We start from the raw sequence: 18,749 nt of genomic DNA on the forward strand, positions 1-18,749 counted from the left end.
AGCTGGGCAGCCCCTGCCTTTGCCTCTGCCCCTGCCCCACTCCATCCCTCAATGTGGAAGCCTCAATCAACTCCCCCCATGCCCCATCCCTCCCACACGCCCCTTCCCCCCCACAGACTGACCAGCAGGATGCTGCTGTCCAAGCTGCCAGGATGCATTCCTGGTCATGTGCATGTTGCATTTATTGGTGACATTATTGGTCAAAAAAAGCCAATTACCAATAATGTTAATTTTCCTGTTATCAATGCTGATCCAATATGTGGCCGATGTATCGGTGCACCTCTACATTAAAATGGTCCATCTGGGGACTGATTTCCAAAAGAGCTCAAGGTCAGGTTCTCTGGTGTCCAACAACCACAGCTGTGGCCAGCTTTTCAAATCAGCTTTCAGGCTTCTAAATTAGTTCCAGATTTACAGAAGTGCTCAGCACCCACCATGCAACAAGTCAGCATGGTAAAAAGAGCTTGCCTAACAAGTCTCTTAGTGGTAAAGAGAGCATGCCTATACCTCTTATTTACCATGCCAGACAGCAGCATGCTGAAACAACCCTGGTGCCTTGCATGCCTGCTACCTCCTAAATTGGAGGGAGTGGAGCCACCTGAGTATGACATTGTGGGTGGGCTTAATAAGGGGCAGCAGTAATTAGCCCAGCCACAGTACTAGATGAAGTAGTGCGGCTACACAGCTCCTGGATTGGAAAGTAGTGCGTGTTTTAGCATGGCAGTTCCTGGTGTAGCAAGCACCAGGAACTGCCATGCTAGAGAGACATCAGTGATGCCAAAACACAAGAGTGAATTTCGCCCAGAATATATTCATTCTGCTATTGGAGCTACAGGAATTCAGTTGTTTTCAAGCATTTTATTTTGTGTGGATGTGTATCCCTTGAATTTAACTTAGTTCAGAAGAATCCCCAGGCTAAAGGTGAAACTGCTGCAGTTTCACTTTGATTTACACAGAAACAACATAAAATGGGTTGGCAATCAACAACCCCATCCAGCCCACGGAGCTATTGGATTGGGGGCTTTGGTAGTGAATAGTGCACATGCAGTGCAATTTGTTGGTTATTCATATGCCTTTCTTCTTGTCTCTAACACAGGCAATTGTTGAAAACTGAGCTGGGATCCTTTTTTACTGAATATCTACAGGTTTGTGTGCTTTCCTTTCTCATCTTGTTTCCTCCATTTCTACATACAGTAGGGTAGAGTTGGTTTCCCAAATGATCTGTGATACTGATCCAAAGCCCTTGGAAGTCTGTGAAAAGACTCTTCTGGACATCAATGCGCATTGGATCAGACCCCATATGAGACTTTATGGCCTGATGAGATCTGGGACAGATATTTTCATTGACTAGTCATAGCACCCAAAGAATAGCATGCATCTCATTACCCTATTTTTCCTTAAACAGCTGCTTTTCTGTAGGCTCCAAATATTTCGACTTAAAATTCTGACTCCTAAAGTTTATTAAATGGTTTTTTCACTATAAATGCATGTTATATTTTAGACTACAGTTTTTATTTCCATCCCTCTGCTCCCCTCTCCCTCCAGTTAGATATTTTTATGGCTTAATAAGCTAATGTTTGTAAAGCACTTCATTAACCTCAAGTGGAACATTGAAAGGGCTAGGAAGGAGTATTATCATGTTCATCTTTATTATCAACTTTATTGATATGTAGTCATTTAAACAAAGCAGTTCTAGTGTTAAGGGTGGGGTGGGGAGGAAACCCAACCATAATGGCTTTAAAGAATCATGGAATGGACTAAAGGAAAGTCTTCCATATTCTATTTCCAGAATCAGCTGCTAACCAAAGGCATGGTGATCCTGAGGGACAAGATCCGCTTTTATGAAGGTAATTCAGACTTCACTATTACTAGATCTGTGCCATGTGTATTATCCCAAACCTGCTGATATCAATGAGATCCCTTCCATTGAGTTCACTGGCAAAAGGATCAGGAGGTGCCACAGTGGGTTTTTCCATCCTCACTTAGAGTGTAAAATTCCCTGTTGCCTTTCACTTGGAAGAACTTATAGTCTAGTATGTCAGCCAAGCAATGGTGACCTCCAGGTTGAATGTGGAAAAAACTATGGTCATACCCTGTTCACTCTCCCTTTCAGCATACACAGAGTACTGGGCAAGGTGAACCTATTGTCTGACCCAGTAGATGGCTGTGCTTATATTGCAATCTATCAATCAGGTTTTTCAATACCATATTGACAAATAAAAGCCACTTAATTTATTATTTTTCTTTTGTTAATTATACTGAGGTGGAAAATAAAAAAAACCCTTGATATTAGATGATTATCAATGATATTTAAGACCCAAAACTGAGAAACAAAAATTGACATACAAGGTTTCTGAGCTTATTTTCAAATAAAGGAGTAGCAAATATCCTATATAAAGCATCATCATGTTCTTAAGATGGCCTTCAGATTTGATTTAATACCTAATATAGGGCACATCAACACATCCCCCTACTTTGCCATATAGCACATTACGGTGATGTAGTGATCACATGAGTCTACACATGATCGGTAGCTATGTCACCATAGCAGCATGCTCCCCTGGTATAGTGTGCCGCTACGGCAATGTGCCACACTTATGGCACAGTGACTACCCATACTGTGTCATGCTTTTGGGCTTGCAAGTTACTGTACAGTAATGTGTAGATGTGCCCATAGTTTATTTCAAATGAACTATCTCTCTTTGTTTTAAGTTAGTCAGAAGGCAGGGTAGATATGCACCTTTGTAGACTAACTAACTAAGTTATATCTAGAGAGCACTTAAAACAAGTCATAAAAATGTGTGTGTTCTAAAACACAGGTGTGAATGAGAATTTTCTGATGAAATAAGTATGTGCTGGAAAGTGCTAGTTCATCAAAACTAAAATGTTTTGTGAAGATATCTGTTTCAGCAAACTTCTATTACAATCCAGTCAGGCAGGTTTCTAAGAGAAACAATTCTGGTTTCCTGCCAACTTGTCTGGCTGGTTGCTTGGGAGGCTGGGTTTCCACAGTTGATAATAGCTCCAAGGCAGACCTTTCATGTAAACTGGTCAGTGATGAGGGACCCCAGGCTTCCTGACTCTTTTCTGCAGAGCTAAGATGTTGGAAGTCCTGGGAGATCTTGTTCTAGTCATGGCTTATTTCCTGGCTCAGCAGGAGGATGTTTGGAAGCCTGGCATTAGACCCAAGGCCCAGGAAACCTTGGTAGCCACAGAGCTGTGAGCTTCCAGGCTCAGTTTTTTTTCCAAATAGAACATTTTGCTCATCCTCCCTCCCCACCCCCCCCCCCCCGGGCGCTTTTTTTTATTTTCCATGAAATGGAAAATACTGAAACAAAACAAAGTGTTTCCTATAATTTTTGAGCCATTGGTAGTAAAAATATTGTGGCACTAATGAGAAAATTATGTGTGCAAGTGTTGCATACAAGACCGACCAAAGCAAGGCTTCAGTTTATCAAGTCATGTTTCTTTTAGCTCTTGCAAATGCTGTAGGAAATTTGGAGGCCTTTGTCCAACAATAAAATAAATGTTCTTGAGAGGACACAAAAGTCAAATTCCTTTGTGTGCACTGCTAATCACTCACTGATTCTGAGAATTTTCCCACATCCCACAGTGAAAGGCCTGTCTGGCAAAATGCAGTTTTACTGAGCAGAGACAAGCAACTGTGCTGAGTTTGCTGTTGTTGATGCATTGAAATTCAATTTGTATACTGCATAATGCTGAGCCAGCTTCTTACAAAAATATAAAGAATGTGCTAAGGTAAAGACAGTTCTCTCAACAAGAGAACCTTTTTAAAGGTATGAGCAAGACATGGTCTGTCACAGGGTCACAACCCAAGGGATCAGGAGCAGACAAGATGAGGAACAGACAAAGTCCAGGCTTACATCTAGAGTTGGGGGATCAGTAGCAGGCAGCTCAGGGCAAGGGACAAACATTCAAAAAGCCTGACCCTGAATTGATTCTATCTTTGCAGGTTAGTCTAACCTGGCTGGGCTAAATCAGTTTTGTAACTGGACAGACATCCCAGAAATGCAGGTACATGCCTGCAGTGGCTCAGGCTAGAAGCCGGGGGGTGGGGAGGAGGCGCTAGAGCAGCCTTCCAGTCCTTCCACAGCATGGAGCTGAGGGGGACATGGCCAGGCTCTGGCAGGACACTATTATTAGCCCAGCAGGAAATTGATAACAGTGTTGATCACCCAATTAAGAAAACAACAGAACATTACCAGCTACTTGTTGATTCTACCTGTTGATTCAGCAGGGACCATAACCAGCATGTGGTCTGCTAGATAATTGGGTGGGCAAAATACGACCTGCAGGCCATTCTGTCCAGCCCACAGGGCCCCTAAAAAGTTTAGAAAATTAGTATTTATCTGTACCTAGCTCATGTCAAAGATGAAAGGAGCCAGGGGCAGTAGGTCCCAGGGGAAGCCACTCCAAGCTCCTGCAATGGCAGGGCCCGCCCAGCCCCGCTCCGCCCCCCCAGCTGGAAGACCCTGCCTAGCATACATGGCCAGTTAATGTGGTAAGTTCTCATGAAAATTCTCACTCTGGCACATAAAATGGTTGCATTTTTTATTCCATGAATAGGAATTGTGCCTCAGGAATGCTACTGGCATACTGGATTTAGTATGTGAGAATAGTTCAGGTTCTGGTTCTGACCATGGCATGTCATTTATGTTGGTGCAAGGCAGTAGAAAACCTTTGTAAATTAGAATGCATTTTGTATTGGTTACAATGGCATGAAAGGAAAGGCAGTGGGGATTCATACCTCTTGTGATACCATACAACCATATAATCTTCTCTCTCTTACTGTATACCTCATGGGGATCCTCATTTGTCACTTGCAGAGTCAGATGATGAACAGAACAGTTGGAATAACGTGGTTGCAAACCTTAAGCAGTTTGTCATATACTTTCAAAAAAAGTTTTGATGATGAGCTCAAGTACCAAGTAATCCAATTCTTCTTAACTCAGGGGTAGGCAACCCCCAGCATGGTTGCCAGAGGATAGCACACAAAGCAATTTTGCTTGGTCTGCACACGTCGGGGCAGATGTTGGGGAGGGGGCCATAGCTGCAGTGCCGCAACAAGGATCAGGCTTCTCACGGCTCCCCGGCATCCGCCTCTGGCACACCAATGTCTTACAAGTTGAGCTTGTGGATGTTTTTGGCCATCTGCCCAAAAATGTTGCCAACTCCTGCTTTAGCTTATTGTGGGATTTACAATTTACTGTGAGGCAAAAGGGAAAAGGCCTTTTACTGAATTTCAGCTGTCTGTGTGTGTGTGCTTATTCCATGGGGTAGAGTAACCACAGAATCTTACCCCACTTTATTGAAAGCTAAACTATCACAGTTTAGCTTCTGTTCACCACAGGATAAGAACATACATTTGAGCTTTTACCCAAGAAGCTGGCAAACAGTAAAACCTTGCTCTTTTACCAAGGTACACTGTTCATATGTCCACACCCATAAACTGTAAATATACAACAGCAAGAACTGTCTCAATGTTATTATGCCTGTTGTATACAATGTGTGCATAGTGAGGTTGTGATTTGTGATAGGGTGCCTCCTAGCGGAGGTGCTTTTCTGGACCCTGTTCATGTCATCTCTCCTCATGGGGTATGGTGGTACTGGCTTCCCACAGATATAGCTGAGGGAATGAAGCATAGGGAGATTGTGCCCCTATGTGTCACAGTAGAAGTTGCAGTGGGATGGAGATCTGAATACAAGTCTCAGCCATTGGGCCATACTTCTTCTCTCTGACTAAACTTTGCCCTGGGAATCCCTTAAGCCAGTGAGTGTATTAGACTATGTGACCTGAAAGGCCCAAAAGCTGTGTATGATCTTATATACAGGATGGGGAAATATTTTTCAGCCTGTAAAGTGTTAAAATGATAAATGATCCCCTCTTTGCTCTGCAGTAATTAGGAATTTTACGTCATTTCCTTCATTTCCCTGTCAAATGCAGCTATCTCCTCTTCACAACAGAAGAAATGCACAAGCTTATTTTATGGTTTGGGCTTTCTTACAGGACAGAAACTGCTGGATACCTTAGCTGAAACGTGGGATTTCTTTTTCAGTGATGTCTTGCCCATGCTTCAAGCTATTTTCTATCCTGTGCAGGTAAAAAATAAATTACTTCATTACTTTAGAATCTTGAAAAACTGGAAAAAGTGATTATACTGGTTGATCAACATACTGGCACAACTGTCAGCCTCTCCTGGTAGGCCAGTGTCATGCAGCTCTTATGCGGTAAAGTCATTTGCATAAGTAGAGCTCACATGAAAATCATGGAAAAAGGAACCGAAAGCTGGAGACATATAGCCTCCTTCTGACAATTGCCCTGTTATTTAAAAGCAGTGCAAAGTGGGTGAAAATCATTAACAGAAATTCAGTGTCCAAGGGATTTCCAAAGGAGTTGGGGATTCAGCAGCAGGGGGCTTCCCTCATGGGGTACGACAGCTGGGTGGCAGGTGCTCTTCAATTAATGTGCATTAAGACAGTCTAATGTGCATTTTCCTAGTGCCTCACAATGGAGATACTAGATTTCATGTTCATTAACTAAAGTGCGTTAATGCACATGTAGACGCATCCAGAGAGAAGTAGCCACAGGGATAAGCGGCAGTGGCAGCAGGATCCTAGTGTCGGCTCAACTTGAACTTGAGCTGGGTCATTCCAGCCCACTGCTAGAAAACATTGTTGACTGGTGTTTAAAAGACTGAAGTGAGTTAACTGATCTGCATTTTTAGATTTTAGATTTCTGATGTACCTTTGTGAATCCAGCTTTATGTGACTAAACACAGTGGTACTTGTGTTCTTTACTGCAACTTCTGTCTAGGATTTTCTAAAGAACTCAATGGAATTATGACCCCAACTCTGAATTTTAGTGAGATATGGCCCTCAAAGTCCTCTAGAATTCTAGTTCCTGCTCCTAAATTACTTCTGTGCTTCTGAAAATCCCATCCATTAAAAGTTTACACAGTTTATAGGTGTGTGCAAAGAAGGCCATATTTGATTTGGATTTGGCCCAAATCAGGGACAAGGATTTGATTTGTTAATTCAGATCACTGTCCCTGATCCGATTCGGCTGAATCCGAATCTGAAGATTTGATGCTGATTCAGAGAATCAGCAATTTGGCCATAGACGCAGCTTTAAATGTTTTTTCTACATACATCGAGGTACCAGGCACAGCTCGTGAATGCTGAGATGGTGGGGCGGATGGAGCATCCCACAGGAGCACTGGGGACCCCCCCACATGCTCAGCACCAAACCCAGAAGTAGAACGAAAGTACTTCTGGCCCACTTCTGGGTCTGTGGGGAGTGTGCAGGAGGCCCCCCGTGCCTCCGGCTAAGCAGTTGGCCACGAGGGAACCCTGGGTGTCCCCCCAGGCCCAGGAGGCACCAGTTACCGAGCCGGAGGGGTGTGGGCTGGCCCTGCGCACCCCCCAGCAGATCCAAAAGTGGACCAGAAGTGCTTCTGGTCCACTTCTGGGTCTGCTGCTAAGCACGCTGGGCACCTGCCCACGCTCCTATGGGATGCTCCATCTGTCCCAACATCACAGCATTGACAAGCCACCTGGTACCTGGAGGTATGTAGAAGAAACATTTAAAGTTGTGTCTTATGTCGGAATCTCCAAATCTTTCTGAATCTCTCCGAATGGATTCAGAGATTCAGACATAGACACAACTCTGAGTGTTTTTTCTACATACCTCAATGTACCAGGCGGCTCATCAATGCTGTGATGCTGGGGTGGATGGAGCATCCCACAGGAGCACAGGGGGCTCCCTAGCATGCTCAGCAGCAAACCCAGAAGTGGAGCAGAAACACTGCTGTGGCTCGGTGACTGGTGCCTTCTGGGTCTGGGGGAGCACCTGGAGTCCCCCCACAGCCGATCGCCAGTCTGGGAGGGCATGGGGGGGCCCCCCCGCACATTCCCCGGCAGACCTGGAAATGGACCAGAAGTACCGGAGGGTTCCAATTCAATTTGGAGAGATTAAAAGGTCTCCTGATTCAATTCAGATTCAGAGATTCGGCCACCGAATTGAGCCGAATCTCTGCCAAATCGAATCAGGGACCGAAGCTTCATAGTGTCCTAATGTTTTACTGTCATTAAAATTATATAATAATTACATTTGATTTTATAGCCTTAAGAATATGTAGCAAATATATTCTTATTGGTATGTCTATGTTAGACTGGAATACAAATACCATTCTAAAACTATCTTAAGGGGTCTGGAAGAAATGACAAGATGGATTTTCCACACAGTGGGATTTTTTCTGTGTGTAAAAGTGTAAATAAATCTTGAACATTCATTTATTCTCCATGCTGGCTGAAGGTTATTGCAGAGGCAGCTGTGAGAACTCTTCCAAATGTGTCTGCAGCTTTGTACATCCTAAACACAAGCCCTTATTCCAGCAAGTGGAACAAATTTGTTCATGCACAGATAAGGACACAGGGTTAATGTATAGTACAGATACAACCAGGTACCATTACTGTTGTCAGAAGTTATATATCGTGTTCTCTGGGCGGAAGCTACTTGTAGTGAGATTTGGCTCTCACTGGAGAAAAAGTAGTTCTCTGAACATAGAACATGAAACATGAATTCTACTATTGCCTTGTGTTAAGGTTCCCGTGAATTTTAGGAAGAGGGGAAGCCACAGTTTGGCTTGGAGTCCTTACACTGGAAAAAGGAGTCCAAAACAGGGCACAAGTAGATAAAAGAAACTGAAATACAACACCACCTTTGTTCCAGGAAACCCCAAAGTTTATTCTACTTTGTTTATAGATTTTACAAATATTTGGAATACCCTTACAGAGAACAAATCCAGGCAAGGTCTTCCTTGCCCTTCCCCAAGCCACACACACACTCGTATTTAAGTTTTATATTCCTGTGTAGATTACAGGCTAAACAATTAAGTCCAAGGCAATGCTTCTTAACTTGTGCAAAACCCTGGGGTGAGCCATACTAAGGTTACAGGATATAAAGTGGGATTGAACTTTTTTTTTACCACCCCAATATTTCCTTTGAATTTTTGTTGAACTTCTTATTCCTCTTGCTCCTTAATTAAAGAGAAGAATTTCTACTCCTGATTTTGATTGTCTTTTTTAAATGGCTCCTTATCCCTTTTGTGCTGATGCTGTTTTTAAGGGGAAGGAGCCCTCAGTTCGTCAGCTGGCTCTTCTGCACTTTAGGAACATTATAACCCTCAACATTAAATTAGAAGATGCACTATCACGTTCCAGAGCCAGGGTTCCACCTTCAATTATTCAAATGCTGCTAATTCTCCAGGTATGTGATTTTGATTATTATCTCTATCTGTCATATAGATGTAGGGCACTGATTTTGGTGCCCTATTTGAAACTTCTCATCCCTGAACTTCACAAGTCCCAAACACCCACAACTTCAGCTGCAAGACAGCTCAACATTTCTGCATGTAGACTTTCAAAGGGCATGTCCCAAAATTAAGGTTAGCAAAAGTGAAAGCTTCTTTGAAAAATGGCTTCTTTGAAAAATTGGGCCAAAAACTGGAAGCTTTTTGGTAACAAGTTCATACTGGTGTCAGTAAAACACCTTCCATGGAGTCTTTTAAATCAGGGGTGTCAAACCTATCTATGCTCTCAGGATAGATCTTGACTACCGGCCTCCTTGTGGGCCAGATCCAGCAAGGAGCCTCCCTGCCCAGGTCTGGACCCACTGGACCAGTGGGGCAAGTGGCAGCACTGGGGTTAACACAGCCATATCTCATTCCACTATCACTAATATGGATCCCTGGCAAGTGTCTGGGAATTTGGCAGGGAACTCTGCAGCTGAGTGAAATGGCTTTGTGAGCTGTATGTTTGCAACCCCAGCTGAAAGTTAATGTCTTACAGCAGGGTTAGACAACTTTTTCTGACTGGGCTGAAGTAACCTGCCCCTGGTCAGAGGCAAGCAGGTGAGAACAAGGATGCGACTGCTTGCCTCTGCAGCTGCATGTTGGGAGTGCCCACAGTTGATGCTTGTCTCTGCAGTGGCACTCAGCCAAAGTCTGCCCCCACTCCCCACCAAATGCTGCCAAAGCCCCACATCTGCAAATGAGATCCAAAGTCATGTGAGCCAGCTCTAACCCATGGGCCATGGGTTGCCAACCTGTGTCTTACAATATCTGTATCTGTACATTCAAATCTTAATTAGGTAACAAATGAATGCATGATATGCCCTTTCATTATGATGCCTAGTACATACTTGGTTGCATGGATAGATTCTGTCAGAAGTGCTTAGGATTCACTGGGTACATCTACACATGCAGTTAATTAAAAGCAATAAACTCTGGAGAAGTTTGAGCCAGAGTAAACTACTCCTGGGCACAACATCTGCATGTGCACCTGGGACAGCAGCAATTTGAGCTGGGGAGGAGCAATTTACACAAGGGCCGCTCCTGCCTTGTTCAGCTTTGGGCTGTGGGTGACAGCATCAGGTGGCAAAGGAGCTGTCTGGGGCAGGAGGGTAGTGAAAGTGCAGTGGTATGTGGCTAGGCAGCAGGCAGGAGTCTGGCCTCTTCTGGCTGTGCTTATCAGGTGCAATTTATGCTCACAGTCAGTGTCTACACATGCATTTAATCACAGTTAATTACTCCAGCATATTAATCTTACAGCAGTGGTAATTGGTTTAGTGTCGCCTAATACCATTACACATGTAGGCGGTGACACTTTACTCCTCAGATAGTTAGCTACTCTTCAGTAAAGCATACGTGTAGATATGGCCCTAGAGAGCAATGAATCTGTTTGCTGGAAGTAACGTTTATGAATGTTTTGTTAAAGAAAAAAATCACAATGGTTGTATACGGAGCAGGGGAAAAGGGACCTTGGGGGCCTGGACTGTAAAGAAGTTCTTCCTTATGTCCAGCCTGAAATGGTCCTGAAGGACTTTGTGACAGTTTGACCTTGTCATCCCCTGGGGCGCTCTGGTGAACACGCGTTCCCCCAGATCCTAGTGAGCACCTCTGATAAACTTACAGGCGGCCACCAGTTCGCCCCTGAGCCTGCACTTTTCCAGGCTGAATAGTCCCATAGCTCTCAGCCTCTCATCATAAGGTCTGTTTTCCTGACTTCTGATCACACGTGTGACTCTCCTCTGGACTCTCTCAAGCTTCTCCACATCCTTTTTGAATTGTGGAGCCCAAAACTGGACACAGTACTCCAGCTGCGGCCTCACCAAGGCCAGGTACAATGAGAATGACATCATGGGATTTGCTTGAGAAGCATCTATGGATGCAAGCCAGTGTTTTGCTTGCTTTACCAGCTGCAGCATCACATTGATGGCTCATGTTTATTATGTGGTCAATCATGACCCCCAAGTCCCTTTCATCCATAGTGCTAGCCAGCGTAGCACCGCCGAGCCTATAAGGATGCTGCGGGTTTTTCTTCCCAATGTGGAGAACCTTGCATTTTTCAGTGTCAAACATGATCAGGTTCTTGTCCGCCCAATTCCTGAGCCTGTCAAGGTCAGCCTGGATCACCCTTCTGTCCTCAGGTGTGAATGTTTTACCCCAAAGTTTGGTGTCATTGGCGAACTTGGCCAGTCCGCTTCTGATACCAATGTCCACATCATTAATGAAGATGTTGAATACTGTTGGTCCAAGGACAGAGCCTTGAGGGACTTCACTGGTTACAGGGCACCATGACAATTGATTTCCATCAACCACCACCCTCTTGGTCTGACCATGGAGCCAATTCCATAGCCAGCAGATCGTGGTGAAGCTGAGGCCACAGTTGGCCAGTTTTGCCAAGAGGTGATCATGGGATACCAGACTGAAGGCTTTTTTAAAGTCAAGTTATACAAGACATCAATCTCTTCTCCTCTGTCCAGGTGATAGGTCACTTGGCCATAAAAGGAAATAAAATGGGTCAAGCAAGACCTACCAGCAACCAACCCGTGCTGGCTATCCCTCAGGATGCTGCCATTGGCCAGTCCGTTAAGAATGGTCTCTTTGATAATCTTTTCTAAGACCTTCCCCAGAATAGAAGTCAGGCTGATGGGCCTGTAGTTTGCAGGATGCACTTTCCTCCCTGTCCCAGGGGAGCGGGGATGCCGGGAAACCCTCGCAGTGGCAAAGGGTTCCGCTTACCTCCTGCAGGGCCGGAGGAGCCGAAGGAAGTCCACGCGCTGGCGCTGCCGGCGCGGGTCGTCAGCCAGCGTTTATCCGGCTGTGGCTGAGTGGCGGGGGCGGGGCATGCCGGCCGGGAGAAACAAAAGGCGGCCCCGCCGAGGCAACGGGGTGGCTGGACGAAGGAGGCTGGGGAGAGAAGCCCCAGCAAGCGGGGAGTCAGCCGCCAACCGCGGAGTGCGGGAGCGGAGGAGGCGGAGCCAGGCGCGGCTCTGAGAAACGGAGCAGAGCAGCTGGCAGTGGTGCTGGTGGAGAGGCCAGCACCGAGACTATCAGCGGAACCGGTGGAGAAGCCGGCAGCAGCACCGGTAGCCGGACGGAAGGAGGAGCTCGCTGGATCCCAGGTTACGGAGCGGGGAGCGAGGGCATCTGCAGCGGGAGCGGCAGGGAGGCCAGCTGCAGTGAAACAGAAGGCACTGGTGAGGCAACCGGGTGCCTAATACAGAGCAGAGCCGGCAGGAGGGACAGCTCCCCCGTGGACCCCTGTGGGGAGCGCAGGTACGAGGACGGAGGGAGTGGGCTGGCGTCCCCATAGGCAGTACGCCCAGCCCGAAGACCATTGCTGACGAAGCGGCATATTGAGGCGAGGGGGTGACAAGCCGGGGGCGACGTGGAAACCCCCAAGAGGAAGAGCCTAAGGTGGCAAGTGGACAGGGTGTAGGGGAGGACGGAGCCACCAGGTTACCCGCCGAGGGATGCGCTGACACCGGTAGGTACCCCAAGGGTGGCCTCCCCCACCCCCACTGAAGATATCATCAAAGTCATGGCAGGCGAGTTCAGGGGCCCCCCTGATACCAGCCGGGGTAACCTCTGGGGTACCTTTCCAGAGTCAGGGCGCACGAAGCCCGGGGCTCGGGCAAAGGCAGCGCGCGAACACCTGGTAGAGCGGAGGCGGGTACACTCCCCTACTTGAAGATAGGTACCACATTGGCCTTCTTCCAGTCTTCGGGCACTTCACCAGAGTGCTAGGAGCTCTCAAAGATCTGTGCCAGGGACTGAGCTATGATGCTTGCCAGCTCCTTGAGTACCCTGGGTTGTGAACTGTCAGGGCCGGCTGACTTGAAGGTGTCCAGCTTCTCAAGGTGTTCCTTCACAAGATCAGCATTGATGGAGGGTAAGGAATCTCCCTCACCCAGGTCTTCCCATCCCGTAATGGGCCCGTGCCCAAGGGACTGGTGAAAGACCGATGGAAAGTACCCGTTTAGCAAGTTGGCTTTTCCCTGGGCATCGGTTGTCAGTTGTCTCAGCTGGTTCAGCAGGGGTCCAATGTTGCACTTGCTTTTCCGGCTCCCCACATATCTAAAAAAGAACTTTTTATTGTCCTTGATACTTGTACCTAGTTGGAGTTCAGTCACAGCCTTGTCTTTCCTGGTTTGCTCCCAGCAGGTCCAGACCAGTGCAGTACATTCCTCCTTAGAGGTGGATCCAGTGCTCCATCCTTTGTAGGTCTTTCATTTTAGACACAGGATGTCCACTAATTCCCTGCTGTGCCCTTTTGCTGCCTTTCCTCTGAGACAGAATAGACTTAGCTTGTGCATCCAGGATCGCTCCCTTGAGGAGCAACCACTCATCCTGAACTCCCCTCCCCTTTGGGTCATGGTCCCTTAGGGACTCACCTACAAGGTTCTTGAGCTTGTCAAAGTCAGCTTTCCTGAAATCGAGGACTTCTGTATTGCTGGCTGACTTGCCAGCTTTATGGCAGATGGTGAATTTTTCATAGATTTCATAGACATTAGGGCTGGAAGGGGCCTCAGAAGATCATCGAGTCCAGCCGCCTGCCCAAAGGGCAGGAAGTCAGCTGGGGTCATAGGATCCCAGCAAGATAAGCATCCAGTTTCATCTTGAAGGTGTTCAATGAAGGCGCTTGAACCACCTCCAGTGGCAGGCTGTTCCAGACCTTGGGGGCTCGGCCAGTAAAGAAATTCTTCCTTATGTCCAGCCTGAAACGATCTTGAAGTAGTTTGTGACCATTTGACCTCGTCATCCCTTGGGGCGCTCTGGTGAACAGACGTTCCCCCAGATACTGGTGGTCACCCCTGATAAACTTGTAGGTGGCCATCAGATCACCCCTGAGCCTGTGCTTTTCCAGGCTAAAGAGCCCCAGGGCTCTCAGCCTGTCATCGTAGGGTCTGCTTCCCTGACCTCTGATCATGCGCGTGGTTCTTCTCTGGACTCTCTCAAGCTTCTCCACATCCTTTTTGAATTGTGGAGCCCAAAACTGGACACAGTACTCCAGCTGCGGCCTCACTAAGGCCGAGTACAGGGGGAGAATGACGTCCCGGGATTTGCTTGAGAAGCATCTATGGATGCAAGCCAACGTTTTGGTCGCTTTACTAGCCACCGCATCGCATTGCAGGCTCATGTTCATCTTGTGGTCAATGATGACCCCCAAATCTCTTTCTTCCATAGTGCTACCCAACATAGCATTGCCGAGCTTATAAGGATGCTGCCGTTTTTTTTTTTCCCAAGGTGGAGAACCTTGCATTTATCGGTGTTGAACACCATCAGATTCTCATCCGCCCACTTGCTGAGCCTGTCCAGGTCACCCTGGATCACCCGCCTGTCTTCTGGTGTGGATGCTTTGCCCCAAAGTTTGGTGTCATCTGCGAACTTGGCCAGTCCGCTTCTGACTCCAGTGTCCACATCATTAATGAAGATGTTGAACAGTATGGGTCCAAGGACAGAACCTTGGGGGACCCCACTGGTCACAGGACACCATGATGAGTGACTTCCATCAATTACTACCCTCTGGGTCCGACCCCGGAGCCAATTTTCCAGCCAGTGGATCGTGGAGGACCCAAGGCGACAATTGACCAGTTTCTCCAAGAGTCGATCATGGGACACCAGATCGAAGGCTTTTTTGAAGTCAAGATATATGACATCAATCTCTTCTCCCTTGTCCAGGTGATAGGTCACCTGGTCGCCAGGTGATAGGTCACCTGGTCGTCCAGGTGGTAGGACTATGAAGGTGATCAGCTCATCATAACTGTCACCCAGCTTCCCTTTGATCATTAGGTCACTGATTGGTCGCCCCCTGTAGCCAGTAACAGGTTGAGCAGCGCTTTACCTCTCATTGGCCCGTCAACTTCTTGCGTCAGGTAGAGCTCATCCACGCACAAGAGAAGGCTTTGCAACCACTCTGATTTGGCCGAGCACTCTTCCCATGAGATGTCAGGGTAGTTGAAGTCTCCTATGACAACGATGCACCGGGAGCGTCCAGCTTTAGTCAATTCCCTGGTGAACTCCTTGTCAAGCCCTTGCTCCTGGGTAGGAGGTCTGTAATAGACTCCCACCATTGTGTCCCCTGTGGCATGTTTGCCACGGACTTCAACCCAGGGGGTCTCCAATCGCCCACCCTGGATGCCAATGTCGGCTTGCAGGGACACGTAGCTTTCCTTGACATAGAGAGCTACACCTCCACCCGTTTTCTCCACTCGATCTCTCCTGTACAGGGTATAGCCATCTATACCTGTGGTCCAGTCATGGGTGGAGTCCCACCAGGTCTCCGTTATGCCTATGACATCGTAATTATTTGTGTTAAGCAAGAGGACAAGTTTATCCTGTTTATTCCCTGAGCTCCTGGCATTTGTGTACACAAGCCCGGTTGAGCAGGTCAGCCAGTCTGGCTGCGAAGAGCCTCCTCCCCAGTGGAGAGAGGTGGAGGCCATCCCTTCCCAGCAGCTTGCTGCTTCTCTCACCAAAGAGCGGACTGTGGTCATGGAAGCCAAAGCCTTCCCAATAAGACCAGCATAGCAGTCCTTGGTTTACTACCCCAATCCTTCTCTCCTTCCTCAGCCCATATCCCGAGACTGGGAGGATCCAGGAAAACACCACGTGTGCCCCCAACCCCTTAAGCCCCGCTCCCAAATCCCTATAGTGTTTCATGACCTGGCTGGGATTGCTCCCAGCCATGTCACTTGTGCTCACGTGGATAAGGAGCATAGGGTAGTGGTCAGTGGGCCGGAGGAATTCAGGGATCTTCTCCTCAATGTCTTGGATACGGGCTCCCAGGAAGCAGCAAACTTTCCGGGCTAAGGGGTTGGAGCAGCAGGTTGCCCCCCTCAGTCCCCCTCAGGATGGAGTCTCCCACGACAAACACTTTGCTTTTTGTCTTAGGGAGAGTGGGGGTGGTAGCTATAGTTGAGCCTGTGCTGTCTACTGGAGCTGGCAGTATAGCAGGCTCTGCTGGGGCTGCAAGAGGTTCGTACCTGTTGCAAAGCTCCAGTGGGGCAGGGACCTTGGTGCAGCAGGCCTTGGGGCCCTTGACTACCTTGGTCCAACCCCTTGGCTGGACAGCATGGGAGGGCCCCAAGTCCTTCCTTGTCCTGGAAGGTGACCTTGGTTTGCCCTCCCCCTCCAGGGGGTGAAGGACCTGGTAGTAGGAGTTGAACTCCCACTCACCATCCCTGATGGCGTGCAGTCTCTGAACTACGGCCTGGAGCTCCTCCAGCTGGCGTACCAGAGACCCCAAAAGGGAGCAGACCTCACAAGGGGAGGTGGACATGCTCCCAGACTCCAGAGCCTCAAAAAGTGTCAGGCAGCCCCTGCAGCCAAGGGCCAGGGTCTTCATCTGCATGGAGCCTGGAACCATGTGGTCTTTCTAGGTGGAGGCCTCTGAGGAGCCAGGACGGGGGCCACAGACCCCGAGGAGACCCTCGGGTAGCAGCATGTGCCCATCCACATTTTACTGGTGGTAGTCTGGCTAACTGTGACTACCTACCCTAGGGGCTTACAGACAGGCCTCAGGCCCTCCCGCTCACCCTCCTGCGCAAACTCCATGCTAACTCACACGCCAGGCAGACAAACCCACCTGTTTGTGCAGCCTGTTCGCAAGGCTCCAGTCATGTGGTTCCCTGGGGGCTGGGCGAAGTAGGAGCTGGGAGCAGGGGCATGTCCCTCCCTGGCTTGAACTTAGCTGCCCCATAGCTGTCTGGGGTTGGGGTCCCTCCCTCCCTGCCATGGGCCCCACCTACCTCTGGCTGTGCCGGACAAACATGATGAGCTACAATACTGCCATTGGGGATTTAGTTGGGAAGCTCCAGCCCCATCCTGTCCAACTGGAAAGAAAATGTTATTTCCAGCCTAGTTTCTCTCTGTAGCAAAATCCTTCTCTTGACTGGAAAACAGTTACTGTTGGAGACTCTTAAGTCAGTCCTTCAAGAAGGTGTCAGGCCTATCACCATAGGTAGCTACAGTCATGTAAACAGAAAGTAGGTCAGGTTCCACACCATGGCACTTAGCATGCCGTTTGGTTACATTTTAATAAAGGCACATACAGACATTTATTATATAAATAAATCTGGTGTTTACAGATTATTTGACTGGTTCTTTTGTGGGATTGTAAATGGAGCACTCCCTGGGCAAAGCCAGTGACAGTAACATAGGACTTATCTTCAGAGAAGGGAAATGAAGATTTATTACGGAAAAATGAAAGTTGCAAGAAACTCTGAACCTTACTGACATAAATATGTAATCTCATTCTTAACATGAAGCATGTGTATAATCCCATTAGCTTCAAAAGGATTACTCAGACATTTACAGTTAAATACATGCTCAAGTGCTCTGCTGCACCCAGTCCATGATGCCAGCAGAGAGCACATTCCACTGGAACATTTTTTAATGAAAAGACTGGAAAAAACCTGATCCTTGTACTTCACTCGTTAGAGTAATTTTATCTTTAACATAAATCTTTCAAACACTGTAGCCCAGGAAAAGCACCCTAGCCTTTGATACTGTCGCTACACCACATCCCTCAGATACGATTTCATAGATTTCATAGACCTGAAGGGACCTCGGAAGATCATCGAGTCCAACCCCCTGCCCAAAGGGCAGGAAGTCAGCTGGGGTCATAAGATCCCCCATAACATAAGAGAATTCATGAAATGGGTTAGAATCTCTCAGGACCCACCCTGCCACAGTCTCTGCTCTACACACACACACATTTCTCTACGTGTACAGCTTCATGTATAAAAAAGGGGAGAGGGAGGAATCTAAATCTGGGAGTCGAGACAAACTGGAGATACTAGGTAGACCGTCCAAAAAGAAACGAAACTCATTAAGCATTTGCAAAATTTCCAAGTGATTTGCGGTATGAGTTTGAATCAGTTGCATTGATTTCTACTAACTTTTAATCACCTCATGGCAATCTGGTATCCCTTCTGTTATCCACCTCTTAGAGAAAATGTCCATATGGGTCTGGAAAGGAGAATGTTTGTTTCTGGAGTGAAACTGGATTGCTACCACACAGTAGTGGCAAACACCACAGTTGAAGGCCTTTTTCAATGATATCCTTAGTTTAGAAGGTCAGAAATTAGTCCGAGTCGGATTTTTCAGTTTAGTCTGTCACATAGCGTACACTACCAACATTGTTTGCTCTGCAAAGAGTTAACTGCCCCAGGCAGGATCATTCCAGCATAAGGATGATCATCTGGTACACTAGAGTTGACACGAGAGTGAAATATTCATTCGTCTTAAAGTTTAAAACAGGAGTGGGTAATTATTTGGGCTAGAGGGCCACTTAATGAGTTTTGGTGAGCTGTTGAGGGCTGCATGGGTACACTTCTTGTCAAATTGTTAAGCTCCGCCCCTTGACAGGTGCCTCACCCC

The 18,749-nt window shown here is 47.4% G+C and overlaps 1 protein-coding gene across 11 annotated transcripts in view; it reads left to right on the forward strand.

Moving 5' to 3' along the window:
- Positions 1-18,749, forward strand: part of PRR5 (proline rich 5) — a 175,182-nt gene that overhangs the window by 90,246 nt on the left and 66,187 nt on the right. For 10 of the 11 annotated variants that reach the window (XR_009461857.1, XM_006258311.4, XM_019493173.2 and 7 more), the window contains 4 exons: positions 1,097-1,145; positions 1,790-1,847; positions 6,029-6,120; positions 9,149-9,289. Coding sequence is in view for 10 of the 11 variants with exons in the window: in XM_006258311.4 (XP_006258373.2) it covers positions 1,097-1,145; positions 1,790-1,847; positions 6,029-6,120; positions 9,149-9,289 (340 nt within the window). In the remaining variant the exon portion in view is untranslated. The remainder of the gene's footprint in view (positions 1-1,096; positions 1,146-1,789; positions 1,848-6,028; positions 6,121-9,148; positions 9,290-18,749) is intronic. The other variant, XM_059726653.1, reaches the window with a different exon arrangement.

The sequence above is a fragment of the Alligator mississippiensis genome, chromosome 4, assembly GCF_030867095.1.
Source record: "Alligator mississippiensis isolate rAllMis1 chromosome 4, rAllMis1, whole genome shotgun sequence".
Lineage (NCBI taxonomy): Eukaryota > Metazoa > Chordata > Crocodylia > Alligatoridae > Alligator > Alligator mississippiensis.